This window comes from Oryza sativa, chromosome 12 (genome assembly GCF_034140825.1).
Source record: "Oryza sativa Japonica Group chromosome 12, ASM3414082v1".
NCBI lineage: Eukaryota > Viridiplantae > Streptophyta > Magnoliopsida > Poales > Poaceae > Oryza > Oryza sativa.
The window spans coordinates 17,742,745-17,759,058 of record NC_089046.1 but is presented as its reverse complement, the minus strand read 5'-3'; the positions used below and the strand labels follow the sequence as shown (position 1 = coordinate 17,759,058).

Sequence of the window (16,314 nt, the reverse complement as noted above, 5' to 3'; positions counted from 1 at the left end):
TATAAAACACGGAAAAAAATACAGGAACGATCGTTCGTTTGAGTAGACCGCAGAAAAAACTCAGGAATCGGATGAGAGAGACACTAAAATGAAAATTTCAAGATGTTCGAGCTCTTGTTAACTTCTATCTAAAATCTCTATATAATTGTGCATTCTTATGTTTTTCAAAAAAAAATCAATCTTTTGTTTCAGATGCCTTCTTGTTTATGGCACAATCTGGCTTATAGTTAGTTGGCGAAATTATTTAGAATACTAGGTGAAACCCCACGTCTTACTACCGTGGTTTAGTATGATAGCATTAAGTAAAAGTAATGTGTAAAGTAGCTAGACAATATAAACTTATGTAAGTTTATATGATTTATGATAATTTAAATTTAAATAGTATATAGTGTGATGATTCAAACGTAAATAAGTTGATGTGGCTAAGGGCTAAAAATAATTGGGGTGATATGACTTAGGCCCTATTTGTTTTAACTTAAGATTATTATAATATAGATTATTGAACCAGATTACTATAAGCTAAATTATAATAAGCCGACATAGAATAAGCTGTTAGATGTTTGATTCTCTGGATTATTAGCTGTTAGTCACCCAATAATCTAGAAAAAGCACATTTAGAGTGGCTTACCAGATTATAGTAATCTAGCTTATAGATTATAATAATATATCATAATAAGCTATCTGTTTGTTTCAGCTTACTTCTAATAATCTAGATTATCATAATCCTAAGCTGAATAAAAGAATAAAAGAAGGGCCTTAATAAGAGAATAAAAGAACGGAGAATTTGGACCATGTATAATCATTTAAGGACACAAATATTTATGTGATCTGGCTTAATGAGAGAAGAGAGAGAGAGAGAGCACATTTACTAAATTAGGAGTTAAGTTGGACTATATAAGATACTATAAAAAAGATGGAAAGACATATTGAAATATTATGTGAATTATGTGAAATGATGACTTAACGTGCTTGAATTTGAAAAGCTATAAAATTTAATAAATTATAAAATTATAGATAATATAAAATGCTTGTATGATGTTTAAATTTATTAATTGTTAGTGGATGATGATGGAGTATCTTTGCATAATAAGTTTTAGGATTTAGTGAGCTCTAACTTTAGGATTTAGGAAATTTGTTGAGTGGTTGGTTTAGGAGCCATTTAAATATGTGGAGTAATCCCTACTAGAATACATATTTTAACAAGAGGTCAATATGAAATTTTCCAGGCAGACATTCACCCCGCCTGTACTTCAAGGCCTATGAAAACACGTCATTTTCACAGGTGGCCTTCAGTCTGCAAAAATGATTTTGGTAGGCGGCTTCTCCATCTTCGCAGGCGCTAGATCCATCCGCTTGCTTAAATATTTTAAGCGAACACAAAAATAATTTGGGAGGGAGAGGGTGGGGAGCCGCCAGCCACCGCCACCGCCCTCCCCCCCCCCACCCACCCCCCGGCCTAATCTGGGTGGGAGGGGAGGGGAGAGCCAACACCGTGTGCCAGATCTGAGAGGGAGGGAGGGAGCAAGGGGAGGGTAGCGTTGCCAACGTTGCTATCGCTCCCCCTCGTCTAGCCGGATCTAGGAATAGAGAGGGAGGGAGTGGAGCTGCCACCGTCACCGCCTCTACACCACCGCTCGCCCTCCTCTGGCCGAATCTAGCAGCGGAGAGGGAGGAAGGGAGCGAGGGGAGGGAAGCGCCGCCGCCGCCGCTCGCCCTCCTCCGGTTGGATGTAGGAGTGAGGAGGGAGGTAAGGGAGGGGAGCGCTGCCTCCACGCTGCTTCCACGCCGCCGCTGCCGCTCTCCCCTCCTCCAGCCGGATCTAGGAGCGGGGAGAGGTGAGTGCCTCCTCCCCGCTGCTTCCACGCCATCGCCGCCCTAGCCTCCTACTGTCGGATTTGGGAGGGAAAGGGAGGGGAGGGGAGGGGGCCACGTGCGCCGCCTGTTCGGAGGTGGAGTGTGAGGTGGGAGAGGGAAGGAGAGGTGGGAGGATAGACCGGTTTTGGTGAGAGAGAGGGAAGGAGAGGTTAGAGGACTTGGTGGAAATGGGGCTAGATATAGGTGATGATTTTTATATAGTATAACCTTGTCGCATGTAGACATCTTAAGGTCTTGTATTTTGTAGGCAGATCTCTTAAGTGGTCTGACTAAAAAAAATCGATTTTCGCAGGTGGGACTACTTTCATGGTACCTTTAGCTATTTTAACAACAGTGATTTTATAGTCCACCTAGAAAAATAAATCATAGCGTTAGGAAAAAAATATTTTTTAGTAGTGGATGTATTGGTTTTTGGTGCTAGCTACTGAAGCATTTGGCTTATATTGGATATGTACCGATGCAGCTGATATAACTGTGCTTGAGTTGATTATATGCATGCAAAGGAAGCAGATGAAATGCAGCCATCCAAATTTGCTGGATGCAGGATGCAGGATGGCTTTTGTTGGACTGTGCGTGATCTTTTCCTTGGCTCCACATTTTCTTCACGTGGGACCCGCTGTGCAGGAGGACGAACACGCTACATGCATGGAACTGTGTACAAAAATTATTCGGATAGTGCTACGCATCGGTCGTCCAGATATTTGCAAATCTTCGGATGATATTGCAGTGTATGTTAAATGAATGTTGCAATGTTCCATCGCTCAAAAAAAATGTTTCAACATGAAATCTCCAAACGATGTTACACTGTATGTTAAATAAATGCTGTAATGTTTCATAGCTCGAAAAAAAATGTTTCAACATTAATTGTTTCTCGATGTTTCATCTTTCACAGAAGAATGTTTCACCGCTTTATTGAAGATGTTTCAATTAAATGTAACACTCAGTAAAACCCAATATGTGGAACATCAAAGAAACCAAATGCAACATCTAGTACTGATTTAAGAAACATAAAAAACGAATTCCAACATCACGAACACACTATATGTAACAAAAAAACATGTAGTGTGCAACAATCCTCGTTAGCTAGTTCGACGTTGCCACAAGCCTCTTCACCTTCATTGCCGACCTCAGAGCCCTCCTCCCTCTTCGCTTCGTGCTTCTCCGTCGGCCGCCGCCACCTACATGGCTGCCGGCGACTCCTTCCTTAGGTCCCCCCTCCAGAAAATAGTATATTCACCAGCAGTGTGCTCGCAATGGCGCACCACGAGAGGGAGCCAGTCAACAAGGTGGACGTGGAGGCGAGAGGAGGAGGAGGACAGCAGCGAGCAGCGGCGGCAGCGGGGGAGAGGATGTGGTTGACGTGGTCGTGCCTGGCCATGGCGGCGCGCGTGGTGGCAACGGGAGTGGTGGGCGCGGCCGTGCTGGTGTGGTGGGCGGTGGTGTTCCACCCGGCGCATGCGCAAGTAGCTGTGGATGGTGCTCGTTGGCCTCGTCCTCCTCGGCACCCCGCTCGTCACCTGACTCTCCCTCTTTGCCTCCGGCGCGTGCCGCCGACTCAGCAGCCTCCGCACCGTCCTGGATCAGGTCCCACTGCCCTTCGCCGCGAGAGTTAACTTCGCTAGTGTGGTTGGGGATGAGGAAGAACCGAAGAATGAGGATAAAGTTGGGGAAAGGTTTCGGCTATGGGTCCCACCGTCCAGAGTTTCGTCCATATCGGACATAAGATACGAAGCGTTTTCGAAATAAGTCGCGTTTTGTGGGAGTCCGTATAGTTACCTTATCCTGCGTTGCTTGGCTGAATTACAAATGGTGTACTCCCTCCATAAAAAAAAAAGGTAACCTAAGATAGGATATGACCCCTCCTAACCTAAGAAAGGATGTGTCCCCTCCTAGTACAATGAATCTAGACAGAGAGGATTGTCTTAGATTCGTTGTATAAGGAGGGGTCACATACCCTCCTAGATTTTTTTTTTGATGTGTATAAGGAGGGGTCACATACCCTCCTAGATTTTTTTTTTTTGATGAAGGGAGTATGTGATTATCTTAGGCATAGGAGTTGATGAGTTAGAGATAACGATCAGTTTATTTCGTTTTCGGTTGAAGTTAGATATATTTTGTGTGGAACTGACTAGATTTCCCAAATATTAAGGCCCAGCTGGTATATATACCATTGATGACCTATTGGGAAGGGACCCCAAACAATTTATCAATCTATAATTTTTCTGTTCTTTACTTTTATTTTTATGTTAATTTTTATTTTGTTTGCATGGCTGACTTATAGCAATTCTAAAATTTGGTTAATTTTTTGCCGTTTTGCACTAAAAAAGGGTCATGCTTATCCACTAAAGCGCGGAGGTTGCTCAGACGCTAGTTGTTCTTTCGTTAGAAAAGTACAATATTTATCTTCTTTGTTAATTTGCTCATAAAATAGTTGTTTGATTACGCGAAAGTAAATTAAATTCAAAATTGGCTCAGCTAGCTGGTTTTATCTATCGATTTTGTCGACTCCATTGGTTACACCGTAAATCATCGTTGGGTGATTTTGTGTTGGTTATGAAAAAAGTCAACACTACCTAATAAATTTTTCTATAGAATTGGAGTCAGTCCTTCATACTTTCTCCGTTTCACAATGTAAGTCATTCTAACATTTTCCACATTCATATTGATGTTAATGAATCTAAATAGATATATATGTCTAGATTTATTAACATTAATCTAAATGTGAAAAGTTATAGAATAACTTATATTGTGAAATGGACTTTTTATACATATTTTCCCCACCCGTCAGAGGAGCCAGTGGCTAACTGTGTGGTGACGTGCAACGGAAACGTCTATGATTTGACTCCCTACTAGCCAAGAAACATGGATAGAAGTGACTCACCAAAAATTAAGCCATGGATATAGTATCTAATGACCCTTAGAGCGTGTCAACGAAATGATATGGACCAGATTCTCGGCAACTATATATGGCCTATACCAAAACTAGCCCTAGAGTGAATGATATATAAGGTGTGCATTTTATTTTAGTGGCGCAAAATCTCTTTATGGAATGATTCTTTGCATCCCTCAATAAGGTCCTTCCATCCAACATATAATGCATTTTCAGTTGTTTTCCAAAGCTTTTTTTTAGTAATTTACCAAAAGTTTAGGTTGCGGAGAAATATTGTTAGTGCCCCCCTATAATAACATATATGGTTGGGAGTGAAAGGATGATTAGACAAAAGATCAGAAGAAATTTAAATGAGAGGTGATTAACATAACATGTAGTAGTGTATAAATGCTTATATTTTTACAGAATTTAAATGCTTATATATATTAATGGTTGGACGAAAGGAGTAAGACACTACTCCCTCCATTCTAAATTAGTTGTCATTGATATCAAACAAGTTTAATCTTTCACCATCAAATTCTATAAACTTATATCTTTATCTTTAAACATCGTTAGATTTATACTTTTAGAATCACCATGAGAAACATGTTCACACTATATAATTCACTTCACTTGTTAACTTAGAACGGTAAGTAATCTGAAACGGGAGAGTAAATGTTTTATCTAGTGGTTCTCAACCTAGCAGTATCACTACTAACAATAGATGTGTCTTTGTAATTAATGGTCAAAAAAATATTATATCTTTTATATTGATTTGCATGCAGATTTATACCCAGCAAACAACTTAATGGAGTTCCACCTGGGTAAAGATATGCCTCCACCTCTTTCGGAACACCTATTGATTTTAGGTTCTTACAAGATTTGAACTGTTTCTTGTAAATCAAATTAGAACAAAGTTTGTATCAGGTCCATGCATATGCAATGGAGAATAGGTGAGAGAACAGGCGTCGATTTTATTTGCTTTGGAGCTGTGTCCCTGCTAGGAACGATTTATATGTACATATGCACAGCTAAGGGAGCCATAGGACCAATAGGACAAATTCCCTCCTCCAGCATCTAAGCATTTCCTGCCATGTTGCCCATAAATGTTGAATAAATTCGAGAGTGACCCAAAATGTCCTTGAGCTCACTGTTCGATAGTTGAAGGTAAGCATGATTGATGCTATCTAATTGGTCAGTACGCTTTGTGTACACGTGCTACGATTAATTAGCAATTGCTACAAGTCTCCGAGTTGTGTGAGGCAAAATTCCAATCCAGTTGTGACCATAAGCTGTACCAAGCCACCACCAACATTGCAAAGCGGCTAGCGGTAGCCTATAAATAGCTTCATATACTTCATCAGTTCAAAGGCAGGAAAGAGCCGAGCACCACGGCGAGTAGCCATGGCAGTCCCCAATGCCATCCTGTTCGCCGTCGTGATTCTCACGCTCTCTTCTTTTGCCAAGGCCCAGCAACCTGCAACACCTCCCAGAAGGAACCCGCCACGTGCACCCCCGCCGCCGCTACCACCACCACCACAAACAATACCACCGCCACCACCAGTAAGTGCCACACCACCACCAGAACCAACCCCACCAGGCGCACCTCCGCGTGCGCCACCACCGCAAAGGGTTCCACCGCCATCTCCGGTTAGTGAAGAACCAACACCGGCACCTGCTCCAGCGCCAACCCCTATAAATGTTTCTCCAACACCATCACGTGCACCTCCTCGTGCATCACCACCGCAAAGGGTTCCACCGCCACCTTCGGTTAGCGAAGAGCCAACATCGGCACCCGCCCAAGCACCAACACCGACCAATGTGACACCAACACCATCACGTGCACCGCCACCACAAAGGGTTCCACCACCACCTCCGGTTAACGAAGAACCAACACCGGCACCCGCTCCTGCACCTACACCTATTAACCTTACTCCAACACCATCACGCGCACCTCCTCGTGCACCCCCACCACAAAGGGTTCCACCGCCATCTCCGGTTAATGAAGAACCAACACCGGCACCCGCTCCAGCACCAACCCCTGTTACTGTTACTCCGACACCATCACGTGCACCTCCGCGTGCACCGCCACCACAAAGGGTTCCATCGCCACCCCCGGTTAGCGAAGAGCCAACATCGGCACCCGCTCCAGCACCAACACCGACCAATGTGACTCCAACACCATCACGTGCACCTCCACGTGCACCGCCACCACAAAGGATTCCACCGCCACCTCCGGTTAATGAACAACCAACACCGGCACCCGCTCCAACACCATCGCGTGCACCTCCACGCGCACCTCCACCACAAAGGGTTCCACCACCAACTCCGGCTAATGAAGAACCAACACCGGCACCAGCTCCAGCACCACCACCTGTTAACCTTACTCCGACACCATCACGTGCACCTCCCCGTGCACCACCACCACAAAGGGTTCCACCGCCATCTCCGGTTAGTGAAGAACCAACACCGGCACCCGCTCCAGCACCAACCACTGTTACTGTTACTCCGACACCATCACGTGCACCTCCGCGTGCACCACCACCACAAAGGGTTCCATCGCCACCCCCGGTTAGCGAAGAACCAACATCGGCACCCGCTCCAGCACCAACACCGACCAATGTGACTCCAACACCATCACGTGCACCTCCACGTGCACCGCCACCACAAAGGGTTCCACCGCCACCTCCGGTTAATGAACAACCAACACCGGCACCCGCTCCACCACCATCGCGTGCACCTCCACGCGCACCTCCACCACAAAGGGTTCCACCGCCAACTCCGGCTAATGAAGAACCAACACCGGCACCAGCTCCAGCACCACCACCTGTTAACCTTACTCCGACACCATCACGTGCACCTCCCCGTGCACCACCACCACAAAGGGTTCCACCGCCATCTCCGGTTAGTGAAGAACCAACACCGGCACCCGCTCCAGCACCAACCCCTGTTACTGTTACTCCGACACCATCACGTGCACCTCCACGCGCACCACCACCACAAAGGATTCCATCACCACCTCCGGTTAATGAACAACCAACACCGGCACCCGCTCCAGCACCAACACCTATTAACCTTACTCCGACACCATCACGTGCACCTCCACATGCACCACCACCACAAAGGGTTCCACCGCCAACTCCTGTTAGCGAGGAACCAACTCCAATGCCCGCTCCAGCTCCAACACCATCACGTACACCGCCGCGGGTGCCACCACCGCACAGTGTTCCGCCGCCACCAACACAAACCATGCCACCTCCACCTCCAGCAACTCCATCACAACCACCGATATCACAGCCGCCACCTCCATCCAGAGGTGGTCAGTGCCCAAAAGAAAAGGTATTAGCGCTCAACGTGTGCGCAAAACTTGATCCGTCAACTCTGCTCATCTCCCCGAGTTTGGTTAAGCAGGATTGTTGTCCACCGATCACCAGTCTATCTAGCACTGATGCCGCCAGTTGCCTATGTGATTCCTTCAAGTTCAGTGGTGGTGTTATCCCTAATGGTTTCTCCATCCAAACGATACTTCGTGTTTGTGGCTTTGCTAACATAGGCAACTTCATTTGTCATTAACTTGACATGAAAGGAATGAAGGCAATGAGCAAGTAATACTTGAGATGCAAGGAGCAAGAACTCCATGTTGTGTTACTTACAGAATAAATAATGTGCCTCTTATATGTATATGTCCTTCCATGTTGGAAGTCCACATACTTTCTCTATACTCATGTAAGGTTGGTATACTATAACAACATTATTTGTTCCATGTTCTAAATATCGAGAAATATTTAAGAGCTTCATGTTACTGTATTACTATACCATATTCTAGACTACAATGTTGTTAGTTGTAACAACTGTGTCCCATCTTTAGGCTGGTTGCCTCCGATCCAAGCCGACATACATATTACAAGAGGACAGTTGATATGTTGTCTGGGTGAAACTAAGCAAAATACGTTGCTCTCATTGATCCAGCTTAGTCAAGCCATCTTTTTATTTTTCTATAGAAGATGAAGAATTGATAAACTTTGGATCAACTATCGGAAATAATATCCCTCTTATACATAATTGGTACTAGAGAAAAATATAATACATTCAAACAAACAAAATAAACTACACATGCATAATTCCATTGTGTATTATAATCGAGAATAAGTTTAAATAATTAGAACTATGAGCTACATACACGCTATTATTGTTAGGTCCACTGCGCCTCTCCCACCCCGCATCCTTTAACCCTGAGGATACGGTAAGTTTTCACTAACATCAATCATGTCTCACCTGTTTATTCCCTTTTACCACACCATAACTGATCCATTTCTCAATTCATTCATTCTCCTACGAATTAAACAATTTGCCACTCTTACAAAATACCACTTTCCAAATACCACTTTATGTATTCATCCCAACAAAATTGTCATCGAAGAGAGGGGAGTTTCTTAACTATTTGCCACTTTTGACTACGTGGAAAGACACGTAGGCATGCCAGCACAGCACACCTTAAGGAGCCCACCCGACAGGTTTGTCTACTGTCACGCCCTAAAGTTCCCCTCTTTGCTTTAAAATTCATAAAATAAATCGTCCGCAGAAATGATTTAATTTAACCTAGAGGTGAATCCCTAAATTAATAAATGCAAATAATAATCGGAATCGACATGTGGAATTTTCTTGGATTCTACATGTCAAAATATGCTAACAGAATTTTTAGTGGAATTTTCAGAGCCTTGGAAATAATTTTACACAATTAAAATAAGAAAAATGCAATACTTAAATCCCAGGAAAATCTTTTTTTCTTTTCCCCTCTTTTCTTTTTCCTCTTTTCCTCCTTTGCGCCATCGGCCCACTCCTCCCGCGCCACCCTCCTCCTTGCTGGGCCGGCCCACGTCTCCCTCCCTCCTCTCTCCGGGTCACCGACAGGTGGGGCCCACCTGTCGACCCCGTCTTCCTCCTCCAGCCGGCAGCAACCGCCGCCCACGCTGCCACTTCCTCCGCATCCGTGCCCACACGCCCCCCCAAGTCGCCGCCCACGTCGCCCGCCCCCTTCACCGCCTTCCAGCCCGCGCGCGCGTGCCCGCATAGAGGCAGGATTCAATTTGAATTCCGTCTCTCTCCCTCTTTCTCTCCCCACCTTCCCCATGTCGTCGCCGGCCAAATAGAGCCCATTCCTGGCCACAACCGCCTCTCCCGAGGCCCTATAAAGCTTCCCCGCAACGCCATCTCTCGTTTCCCTCACTCGCAGGCCGCTCCCGAGCTCTCCACCGCTCCCGCACCGTGCACCCATCCATCGCCGCCATCTCCACTTCTCCGGCCACCGCTCGTCGCCGCTAGAGCCGCCGCAGAATCAAGCTGCCGCCGCGGTTAGCTTCGCCGCCGCCAAAGCTACCCCGGCCGCCGCATCCCCATCCAATCCCGCCGCCGGAACGCCTCTCTCTCCGTGCGCCAATGAGTTTCGCTGCCCTTCCTATCTCTGGCCGGCCACGCTAGCCGCCGTGGGCTTCCTCCCAACCACTAACTCCTCTCTATTTTCCTCCGTAGGTGCAACCGCCGCCCGTCTGCCCCTCCGCTCGTCGGGTCGTCGCCGCCGCCTTCATCCTTCGCGCCGGCCGCCGTGCCCGCCGGTGAAAACTCCTTCTCCTCCCTCTTTCCCTCTCTCCTGTGTGCGCCGCTGTCCTCCGCATGCGTGGCGTCGCCTTCGGCCGCCACCGCTGCTTTTCGCACCACCCACCGCCGCTTCTCGCGCCGGTTGCCGTCGCCGGCAACCACCCGCCACCACCGCATCGCCATCATCGGGCGGCCGACTTGAAGCCGAGCCGAGCCTGGCCGGTGCCACCTCCTCCCCCATGAACCGCCGCCCGGTGGGCCCCGCCTGCCAGTACCCCCTCCCTCTCCCTTGTGCCTCTGACCCATGGGTCCCGCATGTCGGCGCCGCCCCCTCCTTGATGACGTCAGCCCTGGGATGAGTTATTGCACAATAAATTGATTAAGGGTTTTTCTTTTATAGTAAAAACACAGATAATCTTCTAAAATTCATATCTAATTCATCCGAGCTCCGATTAAGTCCATTCAGTAAATTCATAAAAATGAATAGAATATAGTAAAAATGGTTTTGTTTCCTGTTTCAGTAGACTTATAGCATGTTTTTCTTGTGTGCTTTGTTTGTCGCGTAGATTTCGGCCGTTTCGTCGATCCGCGGTTCCGTGAAGACGTTGCTGTGGTCTCATCAATGCGAGAGCAAGGCAAGTCATGCATTATAATTGATCATGTTGTACCTAATTTACAAATGTCCCGCATTTCTATCAAATGTTGCATTATTTTACAATATCATGTGGGATGGGTCCTACTACTCAGCCATATATTGTTTACCTTATGCCATTGATAACTTGAGTTTTAAAATGACTAGATGTTGGTTTAGGAAATGCTTAGCCATGCTTAGTTCAACTAGTACACAAAGGGGGAAACACATTAATGCATAGACTTTGATTAATGGCATAGCTTTGGAATAGAGCCACCGCAATGGTGTTAGTTAATTAAAATACACTACATGGTGGGCCGTGGGTGCATGGTTTTGCTACCCCTGCCCATGGCGATTAAGGACCGGTTCGCGAGATTCCCTGGAAGAACTTATCGTACTTACCACAAGCCAGCGTGGGCAACGGCTGGGCTTGTAGTGTAGCTTTCCTCTAGCCGATGTACCCAGGCGAGGGTGGGCGTGATGGAGTTGGGTCGGCCGGGGTGTCTGGTTGATTGGCTTCCGGATTCACCGCGGCATGAGAGGGGGGCTGCCCATTGCCTGCTGGGGACGGGGGCGAATCCTGAGGTGTGGTGCGATCGATTAGAGGGGGTTATGCGAAGGGTCCTGTCATGGCCTCTTTTCGGTATGCCGTGGTGGCATGTCGGCGCACGGAAACGTGTCGTGGGGCTGTGTCTTGTGGGTACAATTGTACACCTCTGATCAGAGTAAAACTATTCGAATAGCCGTGCCCGCAGTTATGGGCGGTCGACCAGATTCACCGTGATTAGTCTCATCCCTAGTTAGCTTTTGAACTGGTGTAGTTCAGGTGGTTGCTTGGGCCTGTTGCAACGTGGTGTAGCGTTGGACATTGATTTGTTAATATTGATTAATTACTGCAACCGTTTTACTGCTTTCAACTACTGCTTTTTAAATGCTAGCTTTATGCAAAAGAACCTTTTTGCCTCCCTTGGATATATCCTACATCATACCTCCTTTTCCGGTATGACTTGCTGAGTACAGTGAGTAGTACTCAGTCTTGCTCTCTTTTCCCCCACTCCAGAGTTGATGTCCTTCTCAGTTGGAGATGTCTCGAAGAAGTTGGATTCGTCACTGCCGTCAAGGATGCCTGTGGAATGGAATCACCCGCTGCAGGAGTCAAGTCTTCAGGCTTAGTTCGCTTTTATCTTTCCCGCTGCATTTGTAATCTTTTATATTGTTTTGTAAGACGTGAATCTGTATGTCAACAATTGTCGTGTGTGTACCCTGGCTGGTCCTGGACAGGGGTTTAATGCACATTCAGCTTAGAAATTCTGGTTCGTGTATTTCTGGGCGTGACAAGTTGGTATTAGAGCCGACCTTGTCCGTAGGACAAGCCAACTGGAAAACCCAAAGAGCCCTCTGAAACCTTTTCATCTGCATATGCTCTTTGCACTTGAATTTGTTTCGGGAAAATTTTGGGGTTTGTTCTTTTCATTTGTGGGAAAATCTTGGTCACTTATTTAATTGGATTTCTCGACTAGGGACAGTCTAGGGTTTTAGTAAAAGTTTATTCGGAATTTATTCGATAGTCGGTCGGGAATTGTTGGGTGATATGCACTAAGCCGTGTCTAGGTTCGATGGGGACATTTTATGCGTATCATTATAGCTATTCATGTATTTTTGTGCATTAATTTATCGTTTAGTCAGTTACATTAGTATCTTTTGTCTGGGTTCATGAAAAATGTTCCATGCACAAAAATCATCATGCTCGGCGAGTTACTTGAGTCATTTGTTGCTTTGTTTAATTTGGATTTGAGCATGTATTGGTTCCTATCCCTTGTCTACTTTAGATGTCAGACCTATTCTGCGATCGCAAGCGCCGCTCCAAGCTTCAGAGTCGCCACCTTTAGCCTTATCATTTTCTTAGTTTTGTTTGCTTGCTAGTTTCTGTGTTTAGGTTTGTGCTTGTGGGTTAGTCGATGGTCAATATCATGTGTCAGTGGTATGACTGCCTTAATTAGGAGTTGTTTGCTACCTTTTCAGTGTTTTAATTCAAGTCAGATAAATGCACTTAAATTTATAAGAAAGATTAGTTTCCGAGCCATCTGTTTTCTTCCTTTCTCTTATTTCTACCTATCCCCCTCCTGATGGTGAAGAAAAGGAATGATCCCTGTAACTCCAGCGACGCCAGTGGCAGCGAAGAGCAGATCGATGGAGCACATGCCAGTGGTGTATCTAGCAGCATTCCATCTCCACCGCCCGAGAACCCAACGGTCACTCAGATAACGACAATGATGATGCAACAGATGCAGCAACATTACCATCAGATGTTGTAGCAGGCGCAGCAGAACCAGCAGTCTGGTCCTCCACCATCACACCTGTCCAATCTGTTAGACTTCCTCTGTATCAAGCCACCTACTTTCTCAAGCACCACCAACCCAATGGAGGCCAACGACTGGCTCCATGCTATTGAAAAGAAGCTGAACCTACTGCAATGCAACGACCAAGAGAAAGTTGCTTTTGCTACGCACCAGCTGAAAGGTCCCGCTTCTGCCTGGTGGGATAACTATGTGGTGACCCGTCCAACTGCAACGGAGGTTACTTGGGCAGAGTTTTGTCAAAGCTTCAGGAAGGCACAGATTCGTGAAAGGATTATGGCACAACAGAAGAGAGAGTTCTGTGCATTGCAACAAGGAACCAGGACGGTTACAGAGTACTTGCACGAGTTCAACCGCCTTGCGTGCTTCGCTCCCGAGGACGTGCATACCGATGCTGAGAAGTAGGAGAAGTTTTTGTTTGGTCTTGATGATGAGTTGACCAACCAGTTGATCTCCGGAGTCTATGAGGACTTTGAGAAGCTTGTGGACAAGGCTATCCCTCAGGAAGAGCAACGCAACAAATTAGACCGTAAAAGAAAGGTAGCTCAGATCAGGACTCCTCAGGGGAACGATCAGAAGCCTCGCTTCATGATGGGACAACAGGGTGGGCCTTCCACCCTGATCGTCTGACAGCACCGTCCCTACTACCCGAGTAACTTCAACAACGACTACAATGGTGGCAGTCATTACAGAAGTGAGCAGGGCAACGACAACTCAACTCCCCACCCATTAATGGCACCGGCTCAGTCAGAACTGCCAGCTGTGTCAGCTCAGCCAAAACAGCTCAAGAAGGAGTCTGCAAGAAAGCCAGGACCCTACTTCAACTATGGCAAGTATGACCACTTTGCTGGCAAGTGTCCGAAGCTGAAGCGCGCTAGACCTAGGTTCGTTCAGGCCCGGGTCAATCATGCGTCTGCAGAGGAGGCACAGGCAGCACCAGAGGTCATGCTGGGCACATTTCCTGTCAACTCACACCCGGCAACAGTTCTTTTTGATTCGGGTGCCTCGTATTCTTTCATTTCCAAGAAGTTTGCTGGGACACATGGATTATCCGTAGTGGAACTTAAAATACCAATGCGGGTTCATACCCCTGGAGATGACATGAACACCGCACACTACTGCCCCTCAATGTCTATAGAGATCAAAAGGTCACAATTTCTATCCAATCTCATCCTTCTCGAATCCAAAGACCTAGATGTCATTCTCGGAATGGATTGGTTGACCAGACACAAGGGGGTGATTGACTATGCAAGTCGCACCATCACCCTAACCAACGACAAAGGGGAAAAGATCACCTTCCTTTCTCCAGTGTCGCAGGAGTCTGTAGCAAGTCTGAATCAGGCTGCAATTGAGGATCAGACAGAAATAGTGAAGAAAAGTCTAAAGGAATTGGAGGATATTCCTATAGTACAAGAGTATACTGAGGTGTTTCCTGAAGACCTCTCTACAATGCCACTAAAGAGAGAAATCGAGTTCCGGATTGATTTGGCACCCGGAACTGCTCTGATCTACAAGAGTCCGTACAGAATGGCAGCTAATGAGCTAGCAAAGGTCAAGAAGCAGGTTGATGAACAGCTGCAGAAAGGGTACATCCGATCAAGTACTTCACCTTGGGGTGCTCCGGTTATCTTTGTGGAGAAGAAAGACAAGACCAAGAGGATGTGCGTTGATTATCGCGCCCGTAATGAGGTCACAATCAAGAACAAATATCCATTGCCAAGAATTGATGACCTGTTTGATCAGTTAAAAGAAGCTAAAGTGTTTTCCAAGATAGACCTGCGATCAGGCTATCACCAGTTGAGAATTCGGGAAGAGGATATTGCCAAGACAGCTTTCACCACTCGGTATAGGTTGTTTGAATGCACAGTTATGTCATTCAGACTCACCAACGCACCGGCCTTCTTCATGAACTTGATGAACAAAGTGTTTATGGAATTTTTGGACAAGTTTGTCGTGGTGTTCATTGACGACATACTCATCTATTCAAAGTCAAAAGAAGAACATCAGCAACATCTCCGTCTGGTACTCGAGAAATTGAAGGAGCACCAATTATATGCCAAGTTCAGTAAGTGTGACTTCTAGTTATCGGAAGTCAAATTTCTGGGTCACGTCATTTCTGCTCAAGGCATGGTAGTGGATCCATCAAATGTGGAGTCAGTTACTAAGTGGACCCCACCAAAGACAGTTTCTCAGATCCAGAGTTTTCTTGGACTTGCGGGTTATTAACGTCGGTTCATCGAAAATTTCTCAAAGATTGCCAGACCCATGACACAGTTGCTAAAGAAAGATGAAAAATTCAAGTGGTCAGCTGAGTGCAACCAAAGTTTTGAAGAACTCAAGAAAAGGTTAGTATCTGCACCAGTTCTAATTCTGCCAGACCAGACGAAAGATTTCCAGGTCTACTGTGATGCATCTCGCCAAGGGCTGGGATGTGTGCTGATGCAGGAAGGCAGAGTGGTCGCATATGCTTCGCGGCAGTTGCGTCCATACGAAAGCAATTACCCTACTCATGACCTTGAGTTGGCAGCAGTGGTTCATGCTCTGAAAATCTGGCGGCACTATCTTATCGGCAACCACTGTGAAGTCTACACTGATCACAAGAGCCTGAAGTATATCTTCACCCAGCTCGACTTGAATCTCCGACAGCGAAGATGGCTGGAGTTGATAAAAGATTATGACATGGGGATACAATATCATCTAGGCAAAGCAAATGTGGTGGCAGACGCTTTGAGCAGAAAGAGCTATTGCAATGCAGTATGTACCGAAGGCATGTGTGACAAATTGCAGCAAGATCTTGAGCACCTAAATTTGGGCATCGTGGAACACGGGTTTGTAGCTGCTCTAGAGGCACGGCCTACGCTCGTGGATCAAGTCAGAGCAGCTCAAATAAATGATCCTGAAATAGCTGAGCTGAAGAAGAATATGAGGGTTGGAAAAGCCCGAGATTCTCATGATATTGAGCATGGCACAATCTGGTTGGGAAAAAG

The 16,314-nt window shown here is 46.2% G+C and overlaps 2 protein-coding genes across 2 annotated transcripts; both read left to right on the top strand.

The window, feature by feature from the left end:
• Positions 1 to 6,112: 6,112 nt before the first annotated feature.
• LOC112937355 (uncharacterized) lies at positions 6,113 to 8,562 on the top strand. The gene has a single exon (XM_026021882.2). The coding sequence runs from the start codon at positions 6,149 to 6,151 to the stop codon at positions 8,315 to 8,317; it is 2,169 nt and encodes a 722-aa protein (XP_025877667.1). The 5' UTR covers positions 6,113 to 6,148; the 3' UTR covers positions 8,318 to 8,562.
• A 5,497-nt stretch (positions 8,563 to 14,059) lies between these two features.
• On the top strand, positions 14,060 to 15,872 carry LOC136354574 (uncharacterized). The gene is made up of 3 exons (XM_066306073.1): positions 14,060 to 14,475; positions 14,554 to 14,913; positions 15,773 to 15,872. The coding sequence occupies exons 1-3, from the start codon at positions 14,060 to 14,062 to the stop codon at positions 15,870 to 15,872; spliced, it is 876 nt and encodes a 291-aa protein (XP_066162170.1).
• Positions 15,873 to 16,314: the final 442 nt, after the last annotated feature.

Coding starts and splice junctions, on each gene's coding strand:
- LOC112937355 (XM_026021882.2), top strand. CDS start 6,149: ATGGCAGTCCCCAATGCCATCCTGTTCGCCGTCGTGATTCTCACGCTC.
- LOC136354574 (XM_066306073.1), top strand. CDS start 14,060: ATGGCACCGGCTCAGTCAGAACTGCCAGCTGTGTCAGCTCAGCCAAAA. Junction 14,476..14,553: donor ATGTCTATAGAGATCAAAAG/GTCACAATTTCT, acceptor TTGGTTGACCAG/ACACAAGGGGGTGATTGACT. Junction 14,914..15,772: donor GATGAACAGCTGCAGAAAGG/GTACATCCGATC, acceptor GTGCTGATGCAG/GAAGGCAGAGTGGTCGCATA.